The 12,854-nt window shown below is 38.6% G+C and overlaps 1 protein-coding gene across 2 annotated transcripts in view; it reads left to right on the forward strand.

Moving 5' to 3' along the window:
- The window catches only part of LOC147580318 (transmembrane protein 202-like), a 68,667-nt gene extending 66,077 nt beyond the window's left edge, over positions 1-2,590 (forward strand). For both annotated transcript variants that reach the window (XR_015252796.1, XM_086711159.1), the window contains one exon: positions 1,467-2,590. Coding sequence is in view for 1 of the 2 variants with exons in the window: in XM_086711159.1 (XP_086567285.1) it covers positions 1,467-1,475 (9 nt within the window). In the remaining variant the exon portion in view is untranslated. The remainder of the gene's footprint in view (positions 1-1,466) is intronic.
- The last annotated feature ends 10,264 nt before the right edge of the window (positions 2,591-12,854 follow it).

A 12,854-nucleotide genomic window follows, 5' to 3' on the forward strand; every position in this document is an offset into this window, starting at 1 on the left:
AATATTCTGTGATCCTGTTGTGTGAAAAATGTATTTTTGGATTTTATTTTTTCTTGCCATTGCATGGAAAGGTTTTGGAATTTTGCCATTCTCCCATATTTTCATATTTATTCCAGAACTAACTCACATAATAACAGTGAAACACAGGTGTGTGTTCTATCTCTATTTCTATAAAACAGAATGTTATTTGGGTAGGGTAAAATTTTAGAAAATTTTAAATCTCATCCCTATTTATCTGGCATTTTAAGATCTGATCTCTCCATGGTGGCATTAGATATTTACAGGTGGAAAATCATTGTGGCTTTGCCCATGAAATCAGTGTTTATTTGGTACATATCATATAGTTTCCACAGCTATAACAATTGGTTATTACATGTTCATCTTTGAAACATCAATCTATCTTGTTATCTTTTTCTGATTCCGTGTTCCTATTTATTTCTTGAATTCATTTTTCTTTATGTTTATCAAGTCTAAATCCAGTTTAATTTTAAGAATTAAGATTGAATTAGGGGCGCCTGGTTGGCTCAGTTGGTAGAACATGTGAACTCTTGATCTCGGGGTAGTAGGTTCAAGTCCCACGTAGGGCATAGAAGCTTACTTAAAAAAAAAAAAATCAGAATAATTAAGATTGAATTAGCAATTTTAATGGCTCCAGAAGTAGAACTCCTTATTCTTTTAAGCTGAAATATGTTGAGAAGATCAGCAAGGTCAAGGAGAGAGGGCAGGTGGGGATAAAAGAGTAAAGCCCTTTTGCAAATAGGCACACTTCCACAAGCTGAAAGCAGGTCTTTCAATCTCAGTAGGTCTTCAGTCCCTCTGTAAGAATTAAAGTGTGTTTGTTCATTACCTTTTTTATTCTTTGGAAAACATTTTAACTACCGTTATAATTATCTTGACATTGCATATTTTGCCTCCTCTTTTTTTTTGGAGAAGTCAGTAGTAAAGGAGGAATTTAACTTTTAAAATGACCTGTTATATAAACTTATTGCGGGAGTATTAAAAAATTGGCTTAATTAAGAAAAGAAAAATTATTTTAACTGAAATGTGATGGTTATAGAACTCTGTAAATCTATTAAAAATAATTGAGTCATACACTTAAAATGGGTGAATTTTATAGTATGTAAATAAAATTTTACAATATGTGAATGAAAAATCCTCTTAGCCTTCTTTCTGCCCATACAAATGTACATACACTGTATAACTATCGTCTAATACTGGTTTTAACTTCTTTTTTTCCTGTTTATTCAGATATCATGACCATCTTTCCAGATCAAATATTTCTCTATAGTATCATTTTAAGTGGTTAGCATAGTTTTTGATTTTATTATAATTCGTTTTACCAACTAATTCCCTGAACACTTTTGGAGCTAGACTTTGATACTAATTTCCTTAGGTTAATTTACTAGAAAAAAATGTTGCTGGATCAAAGGACATGATCACTGAAGTCAAACTTTCACTTTTTGCAGATGACATGATACTCTACATGGAAAACCCGACAGACTCCACCAAAAGTCAGCTAGAAGTGATACATGAATTCAGCAAAGTCGCAGGGTACAAAATTAATGTACAGAAATTGGTTGCATTTTTATACACCAGTAATGAAGCAACAGAAAGAGAAATAAAGTGATCCCATTCACAACTGCACCAAGAATCATAAAATACCTAGGAATAAACCTAACCAAAGATGTAAAAGATCGCTATACTGAAAACTATGGAAAGCTTATGAAAGAAATTGAAGAAGATACAAAGAAATGGAAAAACATTCCATGCTCATGGACTGGAAGAATAAATATTGTTAAAATGTCAATACCACCCAAAGCTATCTACACATTCAATGCAATCCCAATCAAAATTGCACCAGCATTCTTCTCGAAGCTAGAACAAACATCCGACTTCGGCTCAGGTCGTGATCTCACTGTCCGTGTGTGTTGGAGCCCCGCGGTGGGCTCTGTGTGGACAGCGTAGAGCCTGGAGCCTTCTTCCGATTCTGTGTCTCCCTCTCTCTCTGCCCCTCCCCTGCTCGCGTTCTTTCTCTCTCTCTCAAAAATAAATAAAAATTAAAATGATTAAAAACAACCGAATTTGACCATTTTAAGGTTTTTTTTCTCTTGCTTATAAACTGCCCTCTGGAAAAGCTGTACTAATTTGTACTCTTATGAGTCATCATTCTGTTCCTGCTGCTCCTCTCAAAACTCGGAGTTTTATAAAATCTGTATACCACTTGACAGGTGAAAGTTGCATATTGTTATTAATTTCCATTTCATTTACTAATAAAGTTGCACTTTTTTGTTATTTATTGGACATTTGCATATTAGTTTACGTCTCTCTCTACCCCGCAAACACACAGAGTATGTGTCTTATTAATTCATGAGATTTTAGAATACATTAAAGATAAAGAACCTTTTGTCATACACGTTGTGAATATTTTCCCCATTTTGTCTTTTATTTGTGATTTTTTTTTTTTAACAGAAGGAAGCTTCAAATTAGTCACATCTATTCGTCTTTTGCTTTAGAGATTTGCCTTTGGTGCTATCCTTGATAATGCTTTTCCCACTCCCAGATGATTAAATATTCACCAATATTTCTTGAACCAATTTTATATTTTCTTTCCTTTATTTAAATATATATCTGGATTTTATTTTGATATATGACATCGGGTTAAGGTCTAACTTGGTAGAAAGAACAAATGGGCGAAACAAGTTAGATCTTTACCTTTTTTACTGTATGTCTTCTAACCATTAAAAACTAAGTTGTATATGTAGTCTATAGACATAAACGTGATAGGAACAGTCTCTGACCTCACGTAACTTATCAACTCAGAGAGGACAGACATTATACAAGTGTGGGGAGTGCTATGAAGAGGTGCTAAATTCTATGGTGGGGTACAGTAGGTGGAATCTAATCGGTTATTCTGGTACCTATTGAACAACTAAAAGGAGACCTTTTGGAGATGAAGGAGAATTCAATTAAAAAACAAGAACAAAAACAAAAACAAACCAGTAACAACAAACACTTATCTCAGAGTATCTGTAGGTCAGAATCTGTGTGTGGCTTAGCTGGGTCTGGTCTCAGGATCTCTCGCAAGGACGAAGCAAGGTGTTAGCCAGGGCTTCAGTCTCACAGGAATGCTTGATTGCAGGAAGATTCACGTTCAAGTGTGCATCCGTGGTTGCTGGCAGGATTTAGCTCCTCATGGTACTTTTGAACCAAGGCTTTCAGTTCCTCACTAAGGATTCAGTTCTTCACAGTTCCTTACTGTTGGCTGGGGACCCCCTCAGTTCCCTGGCATATAAGTCTAGGAGAATTCAATTTTGTCCTGGGGTGGGCATTTCAGCTTGGACACATTAATTTGTAAAGAGTATCAATGTGGAGTAAAAATTAGCACGGCATTTGTATTCCCAGTTCCTGACCGAGGACTAAAGCGAATGTGTGAACACTCTGAATTTTCCGGTTGGTACACACTCCAGGCCTGTATATAAATTAATTTGTGAGTGAATTAAGCATTTACAAAGAATTAATTGCATGTTGAAGAGGACAAACACATAATTCTGTATAGGAGAGGAATGTCAGGAAAAGTTTAAGATGATTAGAACGGGCAGTAGTTGAAATGACTTATGAACTTGAGATTCTCTTTCAACCACATCATGGCTATAGCTTCAAATTATTTTTCATTCTCTCCCTCTATTACCATTACAGACCATATACTGTGACTATACTCCCCCGGAGTTATGCAGTGTGGCAGCCCTGAACTCAGCCACAGAAACATGAATATATTCGATTATTTTATTTTTTTGATCTAATGCTGTGGGTTTTATTTTTAAACTCAGGAAATTTAATTTTTTTTTTAAATTTTTTTTTTCAACGTTTATTTATTTTTGGGACAGAGAGAGACAGAGCATGAATGGGGGAGGGGCAGAGAGAGAGGGAGACACAGAATCGGAAACAGGCTCCAGGCTCTGAGCTATCAGCCCAGAGCCTGATGCGGGGCTCGAACTCACGGACCGCGAGATCGTGACCTGGCTGAAGTCGGACGCTTAACCGACTGCGCCACCCAGGCGCCCCAGGAAATTTAATTTTTAAATGTGATTTAATCATTGGTAGATATTTACAAAAATTCTGAAACTAGAATCTGACTGTCCAATCTTAGACTTTGAAAGTGATAGTGTTAGCCTAGTGCATATATCCTCAACAGAGTCAATATTTGCCCCTAAGGGGGCTAAAATTGGTTCTGGGGGTGTGTGTCAAAAAAAAAGTCCTCTTTTTCTGTATAAAGCACAGGTATACATACAGTACATAGATACACAGTCTATCTGTGGTAGTAAAATTTCATTGGGGGGAAGTGATTAAGATGGAAAGGTTTAAAAAGGTTCCTTAGGGACTGATAATGAAAAAAAAAGTTGAGAAATACTGCCCTTGTGCTAAGCTTAAAAGACAGCTGTTAAATGAGCTGTCTTGCATTAGATTATTTCCTGTATCATTTCCTGTATTACACTGTCAGCTTCTTAAGGATAGGAAGTGTAACCTGTTTTGTATTTTTTCAATAACACCCACTACAATGGTTTACGTTCACCTGCATTCAGTAAATGCATATTTCATTGAATTAATATGGAACACAGCTTACCCTCCTTGTATTCATCCTACTGTCCCATAGAACCTAAATGAAATGATCAAAATTAGTTTAGTAAAGCAAGCAACCTGACATAGTCTCCTTCACAAAAATCCTAGGAAAATAATGAGAAGCTTTATTAAAAGAGTGAAAAATCTTCAACGTAGCATAGTAAGAGAAGCACCGACTCTGGAAACTGAAAGATGAATCAGGGCTTTGATTTCTAGCTCTATCACTCAAGCCGTGGAATCTTTAGTCAAGTTACCCAAGGAGGAAGGAAAAAGAGAATAAAAAAAGAATGGGAAAAGGGAAAGGAATATAAAAAAGGTACAGAGAAGAGACAAACGTATTTCTAAATCTTATGTATACCCTAAATTTCAGGTATGTGGACCTACTGGCAGTTCCCCAAACAGGTCATGGCTCAAATATGCCATATTCTTTCACACTTACATGCACATACATACTCCCTTATTTCCAGAACATTATTTTTCCACCACTATTCAGCTCGAGCCACACCCTCCCAGGAAGCCTTCCATAACATCCTTGTCTGCCCTTGTCTGCCTCCCACACTGAGATGCCTGTCTTCTTGCTCCCCTAACATTCAGACCATACTTTATTATAGTACTTACGATATTGTAATGTAATTAATGGTTTGCATGTCTGTTGCCCTCGCTAGTCTGTGAGCATTTTGAGAACTGAAATGGTATAAAAAATTTTTAATGTTTATTCATTTTCTGAGAGAGAGAGAGACAGAGACAGAGACAGAGGGAGAGAGAGAGACAGAGGGAGGGAGAGAGAGAGAGAAACAGAGCATGAGTGGGGTAGGGGCGGAGAGAGAGGGAGCCCGAAGCAGGCTCCAGGCTCGGAGCTGTCAGCACAGAGCCCAATGTAGGACTTGAACCGTGAGATCATGACCTGAGCCGAAGTCGGATGCTTAACCTACTGAGCCACTCAGGTGCCCCTGAAATGCATTTATCTGCTTCCTCTCAACATCTTAGCATAGTGCCTAACATACTATTGGTGAACAAACAATGGGCTTGTTGAATTAACTAATAAAAACACAAGCATGCAAGAGGAGCACAGCAACATTTTTCAACAATTTGACAGAGGGTGTGTACTCTTCAAAGAGCCATTGCTTTACAATTGACTAATAATCATCTTTGTATACGTTCTCAAGCCTAAAACAAAACACTGTACATTTTCTGTGTCCAATAATGATGAATGTAATGAGTACTTTCACATTGTCAGTTAATTGTTACAGTCCAATGAGGAAAATCCTGTTGTTGTTCCTATTTTTTTAGATGGGAAAACAGGCTCTTAAGTGGATATAACTTGCTGAGGTCATTCTTACCAAATGAGGCTTCTTGCTCTGGAGCTTATGGTGCTGCTACACTGTAGCACCTGCCAAAGTTAGTTGAGTGAGAATATCCGCTTCAGTACAATGTACTTCTGTCTGACCCTTTTCACCTGCAACCTCCTACACACACTCACCTAGAAAGAAACAAAGTCTCATGCATGCAGTTTGTTATTGTTCAGCCAAAAAATGTGTCTGAACATGCATAGCTTTGCTTGATGTAAAAATATCTATCAATAACTATGAAATAACCCTTTGGGACTATTCTAATAACATTTATATAGAAGGTAATGATTTAATTTTTTTTTTTTAATTTTTTTTTCTTTTTTTTTCCAACGTTTATTTATTTTTGGGACAGAGAGAGACAGAGCATGAACGGGGGAGGGGCAGAGAGAGAGGGAGACACAGAATCGGAAACAGGCTCCAGGCTCTGAGCCATCAGCCCAGAGCCTGATGCGGGGCTCGAACTCACGGACCGCGAGATCGTGACCTGGCTGAAGTCGGACGCTTAACCGACTGCGCCACCCAGGCGCCCCTAATTTTTGACCTTTCAAATTCTTCAAAATGGAAGCTCTGTTCGGTGCTTTTGCATTTGAGTGTGTTAAACCACATATCCAGCATGTTAAATTCTCTTTTCAAGAAAGCCAATGTGAAGCAGCTCATTAAGACTTTTGGGCGAGAAGTCATGTATCACAAGCCCTCCATTACTACCTCACTGACAATGTCTGTGAGGGTATAGTTGGAACCACAGAATTGAAAAACCAGTTCTAGCCACATTGCAAAATCACCATAAGGAGTGGCATCTGGTTCCTGGAGCTGGAAGAGGTGACTATGCCTTTTGAATCATGGTTATTGTCTCAGACAAGACAGATGAAAAGACCCCCTAAACCAAAAGAGAGCCAAAGGAAAACTTTTAAAAATGAGACTCTGGGGACAGGTGCACCTTCCAGGTGCTGATGTTCCAGGATTCCCTCGGTTACTCCAGTCTTCAAGTCCCTGACACATTTCTCTTTTGCTCCCTGCTGCAGTCCTTTACTCACTCATAACCAGACTGCATTGTATCAGGTGTGTCCAATCTGCTGAATTCCAACATCAATCCTCTTTTGCTACGAAGTGTGAGAAGCTGAGGTACTGTTGGGGATGTGAGAGGTGATGTGGGCATTAGCCCTAGAGAAACCTTACATCAGGAGAGCTGTGGAGGACATGCACATTGGGCCCCCTTCTCTTCCTCCACACAACCTGCAAGTCATGGAGCCCTAAAAGAATTAACAGGTAAGAGCACCAACAATGATATAATGTCGACAAGATGCAACACATTTGCAGTAAGAAGACAATAAATATCTATTGGCCTACTGTTTTTGGTTTATGTTAATTCATTTCAACATTATCAAAAACTTGGAAGTATGTTAGAAATGCGAGATACGGGCGCCTGGGTGGCGCAGTCGGTTAAGCGTCCGACTTCAGCCAGGTCACGATCTCACGGTCCGTGAGTTCGAGCCCCGCGTCAGGCTCTGGGCTGATGGCTCAGCGCCTGGAGCCTGTTTCTGATTCTGTGATTCTGTGACTCCCTCTCTCTCTGCCCCTCCCCCATTCATGCTCTGTCTCTGTCCCAAAAAATAAATAAACGTTGAAAAAAAAATTAAAAAAAAAAAAAAAAGAAATGCGAGATGCATAAACTACTCACATTCTAGGCATCAAGTGCCGGGTTTAAAATAGCTTGGAAAAACAGTAGTCTCTAAGCATGTGGATTAGGTGCTGGTTACGAGTGGCTTGGAAGGATGTAAGGCAGAGGGAACAGCAGATGCAAAGGTATAAAGGTCTGAGAAAGTCCAGCTTACAATGCTTTCTTGGAACACCCCAGTTTAGGCGCCTGGGTGGCGCAGTCGGTTAAGCGTCCGACTTCAGCCAGGTCACGATCTCGCGGTCCGTGAGTTCGAGCCCCGCGTCAGGCTCTGGGCTGATGGTTCAGAGCCTGTTTCCTGTTTCCGATTCTATGTCTCCCTCTCTCTCTGCCCCTCCCCCGTTCATGCTCTGTCTCTCTCTGTCCCAAAAATAAATAAACGTTGAAAGAAAAAATTAAAAAAAAAAAAAAAAAGAACACCCCAGTTTAGTAACTTCTGTCTCCCTTAAACTCTTTTAGCATTTACCACCTGTACCATTCTTCTTGCTTGTTATCTCTCTTTGATGTACAGTTACCATTTCTATAACTAACCTTTACATTTACACTTCCCCTTAAGTAATTTGATTTCTTAGGTGGTAGTGTTATTTTTAAAAAATCTCTCCGGAATGCCATTGAAAGGTGCATTGAGCTGGATAAACACTAATAAATAACTATTGATTGATTGACCACACACACACACACACACACACACACACACACACACACACAACTTACATATCTTAAGTTTTCATTAAAAATGCTACAATTTGGGGCACCTGCGCAGTTAAGTGTTGGACCCTTGATTTTGGCTCAGGTCATGATCTCACTGTGGGATCAAGCCCCGCATCGGGTTCTGCACCCACATTGAGAAGCCAGCTTGGGATTCTCTCTCTCTCTCCCTCTTTCTCTGCGTCTCCCCCACTCATGTGCCATGTGCTCTCTCTCTCTTAAAATTAATAAATATTTTTTTAAAATGCTAAGATTGCAGGGGCACCTGGGTGGCTCAGTTGGTTAAGCGGCCGACTTCGGCTCAGGTCATGATCTCGCGGTCCGTGAGTTCGAGCCCCGCGTCGGGCTCTGTGCTGACAGCTCAGAGCCTGGAGCCTGTTTCAGATTCTGTGTCTCCCTCTCTCTGACCCTCCCCCATTCATGCTCTGTCTCTGTCTCAAAAATAAACGTTAAAAAAAAATTAAATAAATAAACAAATAAATAAATAAAATGTTAAGATTGCAGCTACAAAAAATAAAGCAGGACTATGTAAACAGAGGATAACACGTTTATTTATTCACTAGTCTATTTTTATGACCTATTTCTAAGTAGGAACAAACATTGCATATAGTCAATGTTTATGTTGCCAATCAGTTACAACAGTAGGTTTGATAGCAAACAAATTTTAACAAATTTATAACAAATATAAACACACATTTTATTATTTTTTAATTTTATTTATTTTGAGAGAGAGAGAAAGTGCACGTGCAAGTGGGGGGAGGGGGCAGAGAGATAGGGGAGAGAGAATTCCAAGCAGGCTCCATGCTATCAATGCAGAGCTGGACCAAGGGGCTGTACAAGAGCTCTACCTCACCAACCACGAAATCATGACCTGAACCGAAATCAAGAGTTGGATGCATAACGGACTAACTGAGCCACCCTGGTGCCCCGGAAGGCACAATTTAGTACAGGAATAAGAATCTTATTAAATTCTACAGGAATCTTACTAAAATTACTGAGAATTGCATGGTAAAAACAGTGGACTTGAACTCTTAAAACCTGGAATCAAAGCTCTGCATCCATTGTGAACTTCGGCAGATTATTTTTCGTCTTTGAGCCTTTTTCCTTATGTATTGAATGAAGTTAAGAATTCCAACTTCACAAGATCACAAGGAGTAAATTAAAAACATACACACATCTACTCTCGCATAGAGACTCAATAATATATTTGTTCACTTTTTGCCCATTCATTCATCCATTCATTCAAATACATCCACAAGGCAACACAACAAACTAGAAATACCATGAACCACAGAGAAGCATTTCTTTTGAAAACTTTTGTTATAAAACTACTTTTTTCTTCAAGTGGTTAAATTGTTAGGACAAACACATTTCCTTTCAGGGGTATGATCATTTGCTATTTTTTGCAGGAGTATAATATAGGCACACATTTAGGCCAAATTAATGTGTGTTGCAGTTGCAGAGAACACAGACATTATGGTACACTTTGTACACTTGTCTAATTGCATGAGGGGCACTCTACTTCTAGTGCCAGAATTATCTTACCACCCATTGTAGATAATTACTTTCATGAAATCTTAAGTTCAATAATAGAGTCTTTAGACTCTGTATTCTGGAAGAAAGACAGGGAAGGGTTGTAGTCAGGAATCTCAGTTCTGTCTTGGTTATTAATATCTCTACCAGACTTTTTTTTCTTTAAAGTTTATTTACTTATTTTGAGACAGAGTGTGCATGCACATGCATGAGAGCAGGGGAGGGGCAGAGAAAGAGAGACTCCCAAGCAAGCTCTGTGCTGTCAGTGCAGAGCCTGACCCAGGCTCAAACCCATGAACCATGAGATGGTGACCTGAGCCCAAATCAAGAGTAGGACCTTAACCAACTGAGCCACCCAGGTGCCCAGACTTCTAATGAAGCATATAACCTCAGTTTCCCTAAGCTTTATTTTTTCCACACAAAAGTGGTGTCATAAGATCTATCTCCCAACAATGATATAACACTCAATTGTTGTTTGTAAGTACGCAGACAGATGTTTTTAAACAAATGCAAAGTACTCAGTGAGCTTATTAGTCTCTCTCTGCCCTTTTGGTAAAATGTAACCTTAAATTTATTTTAAAATTAAAATGTAACTTTTTTACATCTTGTCTCGTAAAACACAAGAACTAAAACATTTTTTAAAAAGCAATAAATGCTGCAATAAAATAAACTTTATAAACAAAATGACAAAAGATAATTTCTTTCCCTTTATTTTTGGAAAGAGTGTTTTAATTATATTATACAAAAATTTGTGGTGAGGTGCCAAGTAAGGTGACCAACCAAGGCAGTTTGCCTTGGATTTCCCAGTTTTAGCACTAAAAACTCCACAACCTTGGAAACCCATTCTGTACCAGCTAGGCTTAGTCACCTTAGTGCCCTGCCAGTAATTACTAGAGGCTTTTCCATAGCTTACAGCTCTGAACATGTGCCCTTAGAAAAATTCCATGAGTATTTTAATTTCTACATATTTGAAAAGCATTTGCATATCCTTCCTATTGGGATTTCATTCAGTGCCACTTGGTGAGCATAGAAATATTTATAGAGTTTTGCTCTGTGAGTAGATATTTAATAAATGTATACTAATATCTTTTGACCTTATTAGAACATGGGGATAAGGGGAGTACCTAATTACCAATAATGATTCTTTTGGCACCAAGAAAATATTAACTTGCCTATTCTTTTTTCAAGGACCTTGTCATGTTGTTTACAGATTACTGTACTTCTACCCGGTAATCATCATAGCTGAGAAAGCAGTACACCGGCAATACCTTTAAGATCAAGTCATTTAAAAAAACATTGTATGTGGGTCATTACTTGGACAATTTGGGGCCAGAGAGAAGTTGTTATACTGGTTTCCTTAAATAGCTCTATAACCTAACCTGATTCCAAGATAATTTCCAAAATATCAATGGAATGAGTGTTGCTGAAAATCTGGTTAAGAAGGGTTTATCTATGGGGGAGCCTGGGTGGCTCAGTCAGTTAAGCAGCCAACTTCGGCTCAGGTCATGATCTCATTATCAGAGGGTTCCAGCCTCTCATCGGGCTCTGTGCTGATGGCTCAGAGCCTGGAACCTGCTTCAGATTCTACGTCTCTCTCTCTCTCTCTCTCTCTCTCCCCCTCCCCTGCTCACACTTTGTCTCTCTCTCTCTCAAAATAATAAACATTAAAAAAAAAGGTTTATCCATAGAACAAGAGGCCTCAAAATTCAAAAGCATTATGATGTTGCCCAGGATATTGACCAAAAAAGAAGTTATGAGATTATGGAAAAGGTTTCTGAGAAAAAAGCAGACGAATATTCTTCCTTAGAAAATGGGGATGACTGAGGTCATGTGCATACTTGCATAATTCAAATAAAATCAATTAAAAGGTTATAAATCCAATTGGTTACAATTTTCCCCACAAGATGCAAGGTGACTTATGACACTTTTTTAAAGTTCTAAATTTGAGCATTTAACTATGTGTCAGGTACTACGTCAAGAGCTTTAGATGCATTATTCATTTGACACTCACAGATAATCCCATGAGAATAGGAATTATCCTCCAAAGGCAAACTCAGAAAGGTTCAGTAATTTGGTCAAGGTTATAGACAGCAACTGGAGGGGCACAGGCAAATTCAGGTCTCTTTCCTCCAAAGCCTAAGCTCTTGACCTTTAGTCTGTGTTCCTTCTCAACAATGCTGACATAAACTCTGAAAATTGTATCTTCAGTCCTACGTCCCCATACCTTCTGTCTTGCACATTAGTTAATATAACTGCCTATTTAACATCTCTACCTGGATGTCTAACAAGCATCTGAAATTTAACACGTTTCAGGAAATGGTACATCCATTGACCCAGTTCCTCAAGCCCCAAATCTAATAGGCATCCTTGTTTCCTCTATCAACCCCACAGTCAAGCCATCAGCAAATCTATTAGCTCTACTTTCAAACTATACCTGAAACTATTTCTATCATCTCCACTGTCACATCTCTAGCCCAAGCCATTATCATCATTCACCCAAACTACTGAGATAGCCTCATAATCTCTCCTTTCAGTCCATTCTCTACAAAGCAGCCATAGTTATTTCCTTTTAGCCATTTATTTTTTTAAATGCATATTATATTGTTTCATTCTTGTTAAAAATGCTTCCCTTTGCAATAATGTAAACTTCTTAAGATAGCCTACAAGGCCCTGCTGTCCCCCTGCTTTTGCCTTGATAGCCCTTCTCTGACTTTATCCCTTAACACTCTTCTTTGCTCAGCATGCTTCAGTCACATTAGTTTTTACGATTTCAATTTTCTTTGTGATGTAAAGTTATATACTTTGAGAGGATTTGGAAGGGCAATGGTGAGGGTTTGAGAAAACTGGTGAAGGTTTCAAGAGTTGTCTACAGAGGGAAGGACAATTCAGAAAAATTTAACAGGATTTCTGAATGGTGTTGATGGTTCAGTTGTGCTTGGTGACTAGAATAATAGAATGCATGTGATTATGCA

This window comes from Puma concolor, chromosome B3 (assembly GCF_028749965.1).
Source record: "Puma concolor isolate L17-30 chromosome B3, mPumCon1.1.hap2, whole genome shotgun sequence".
NCBI classification, from domain to species: domain Eukaryota; kingdom Metazoa; phylum Chordata; class Mammalia; order Carnivora; family Felidae; genus Puma; species Puma concolor.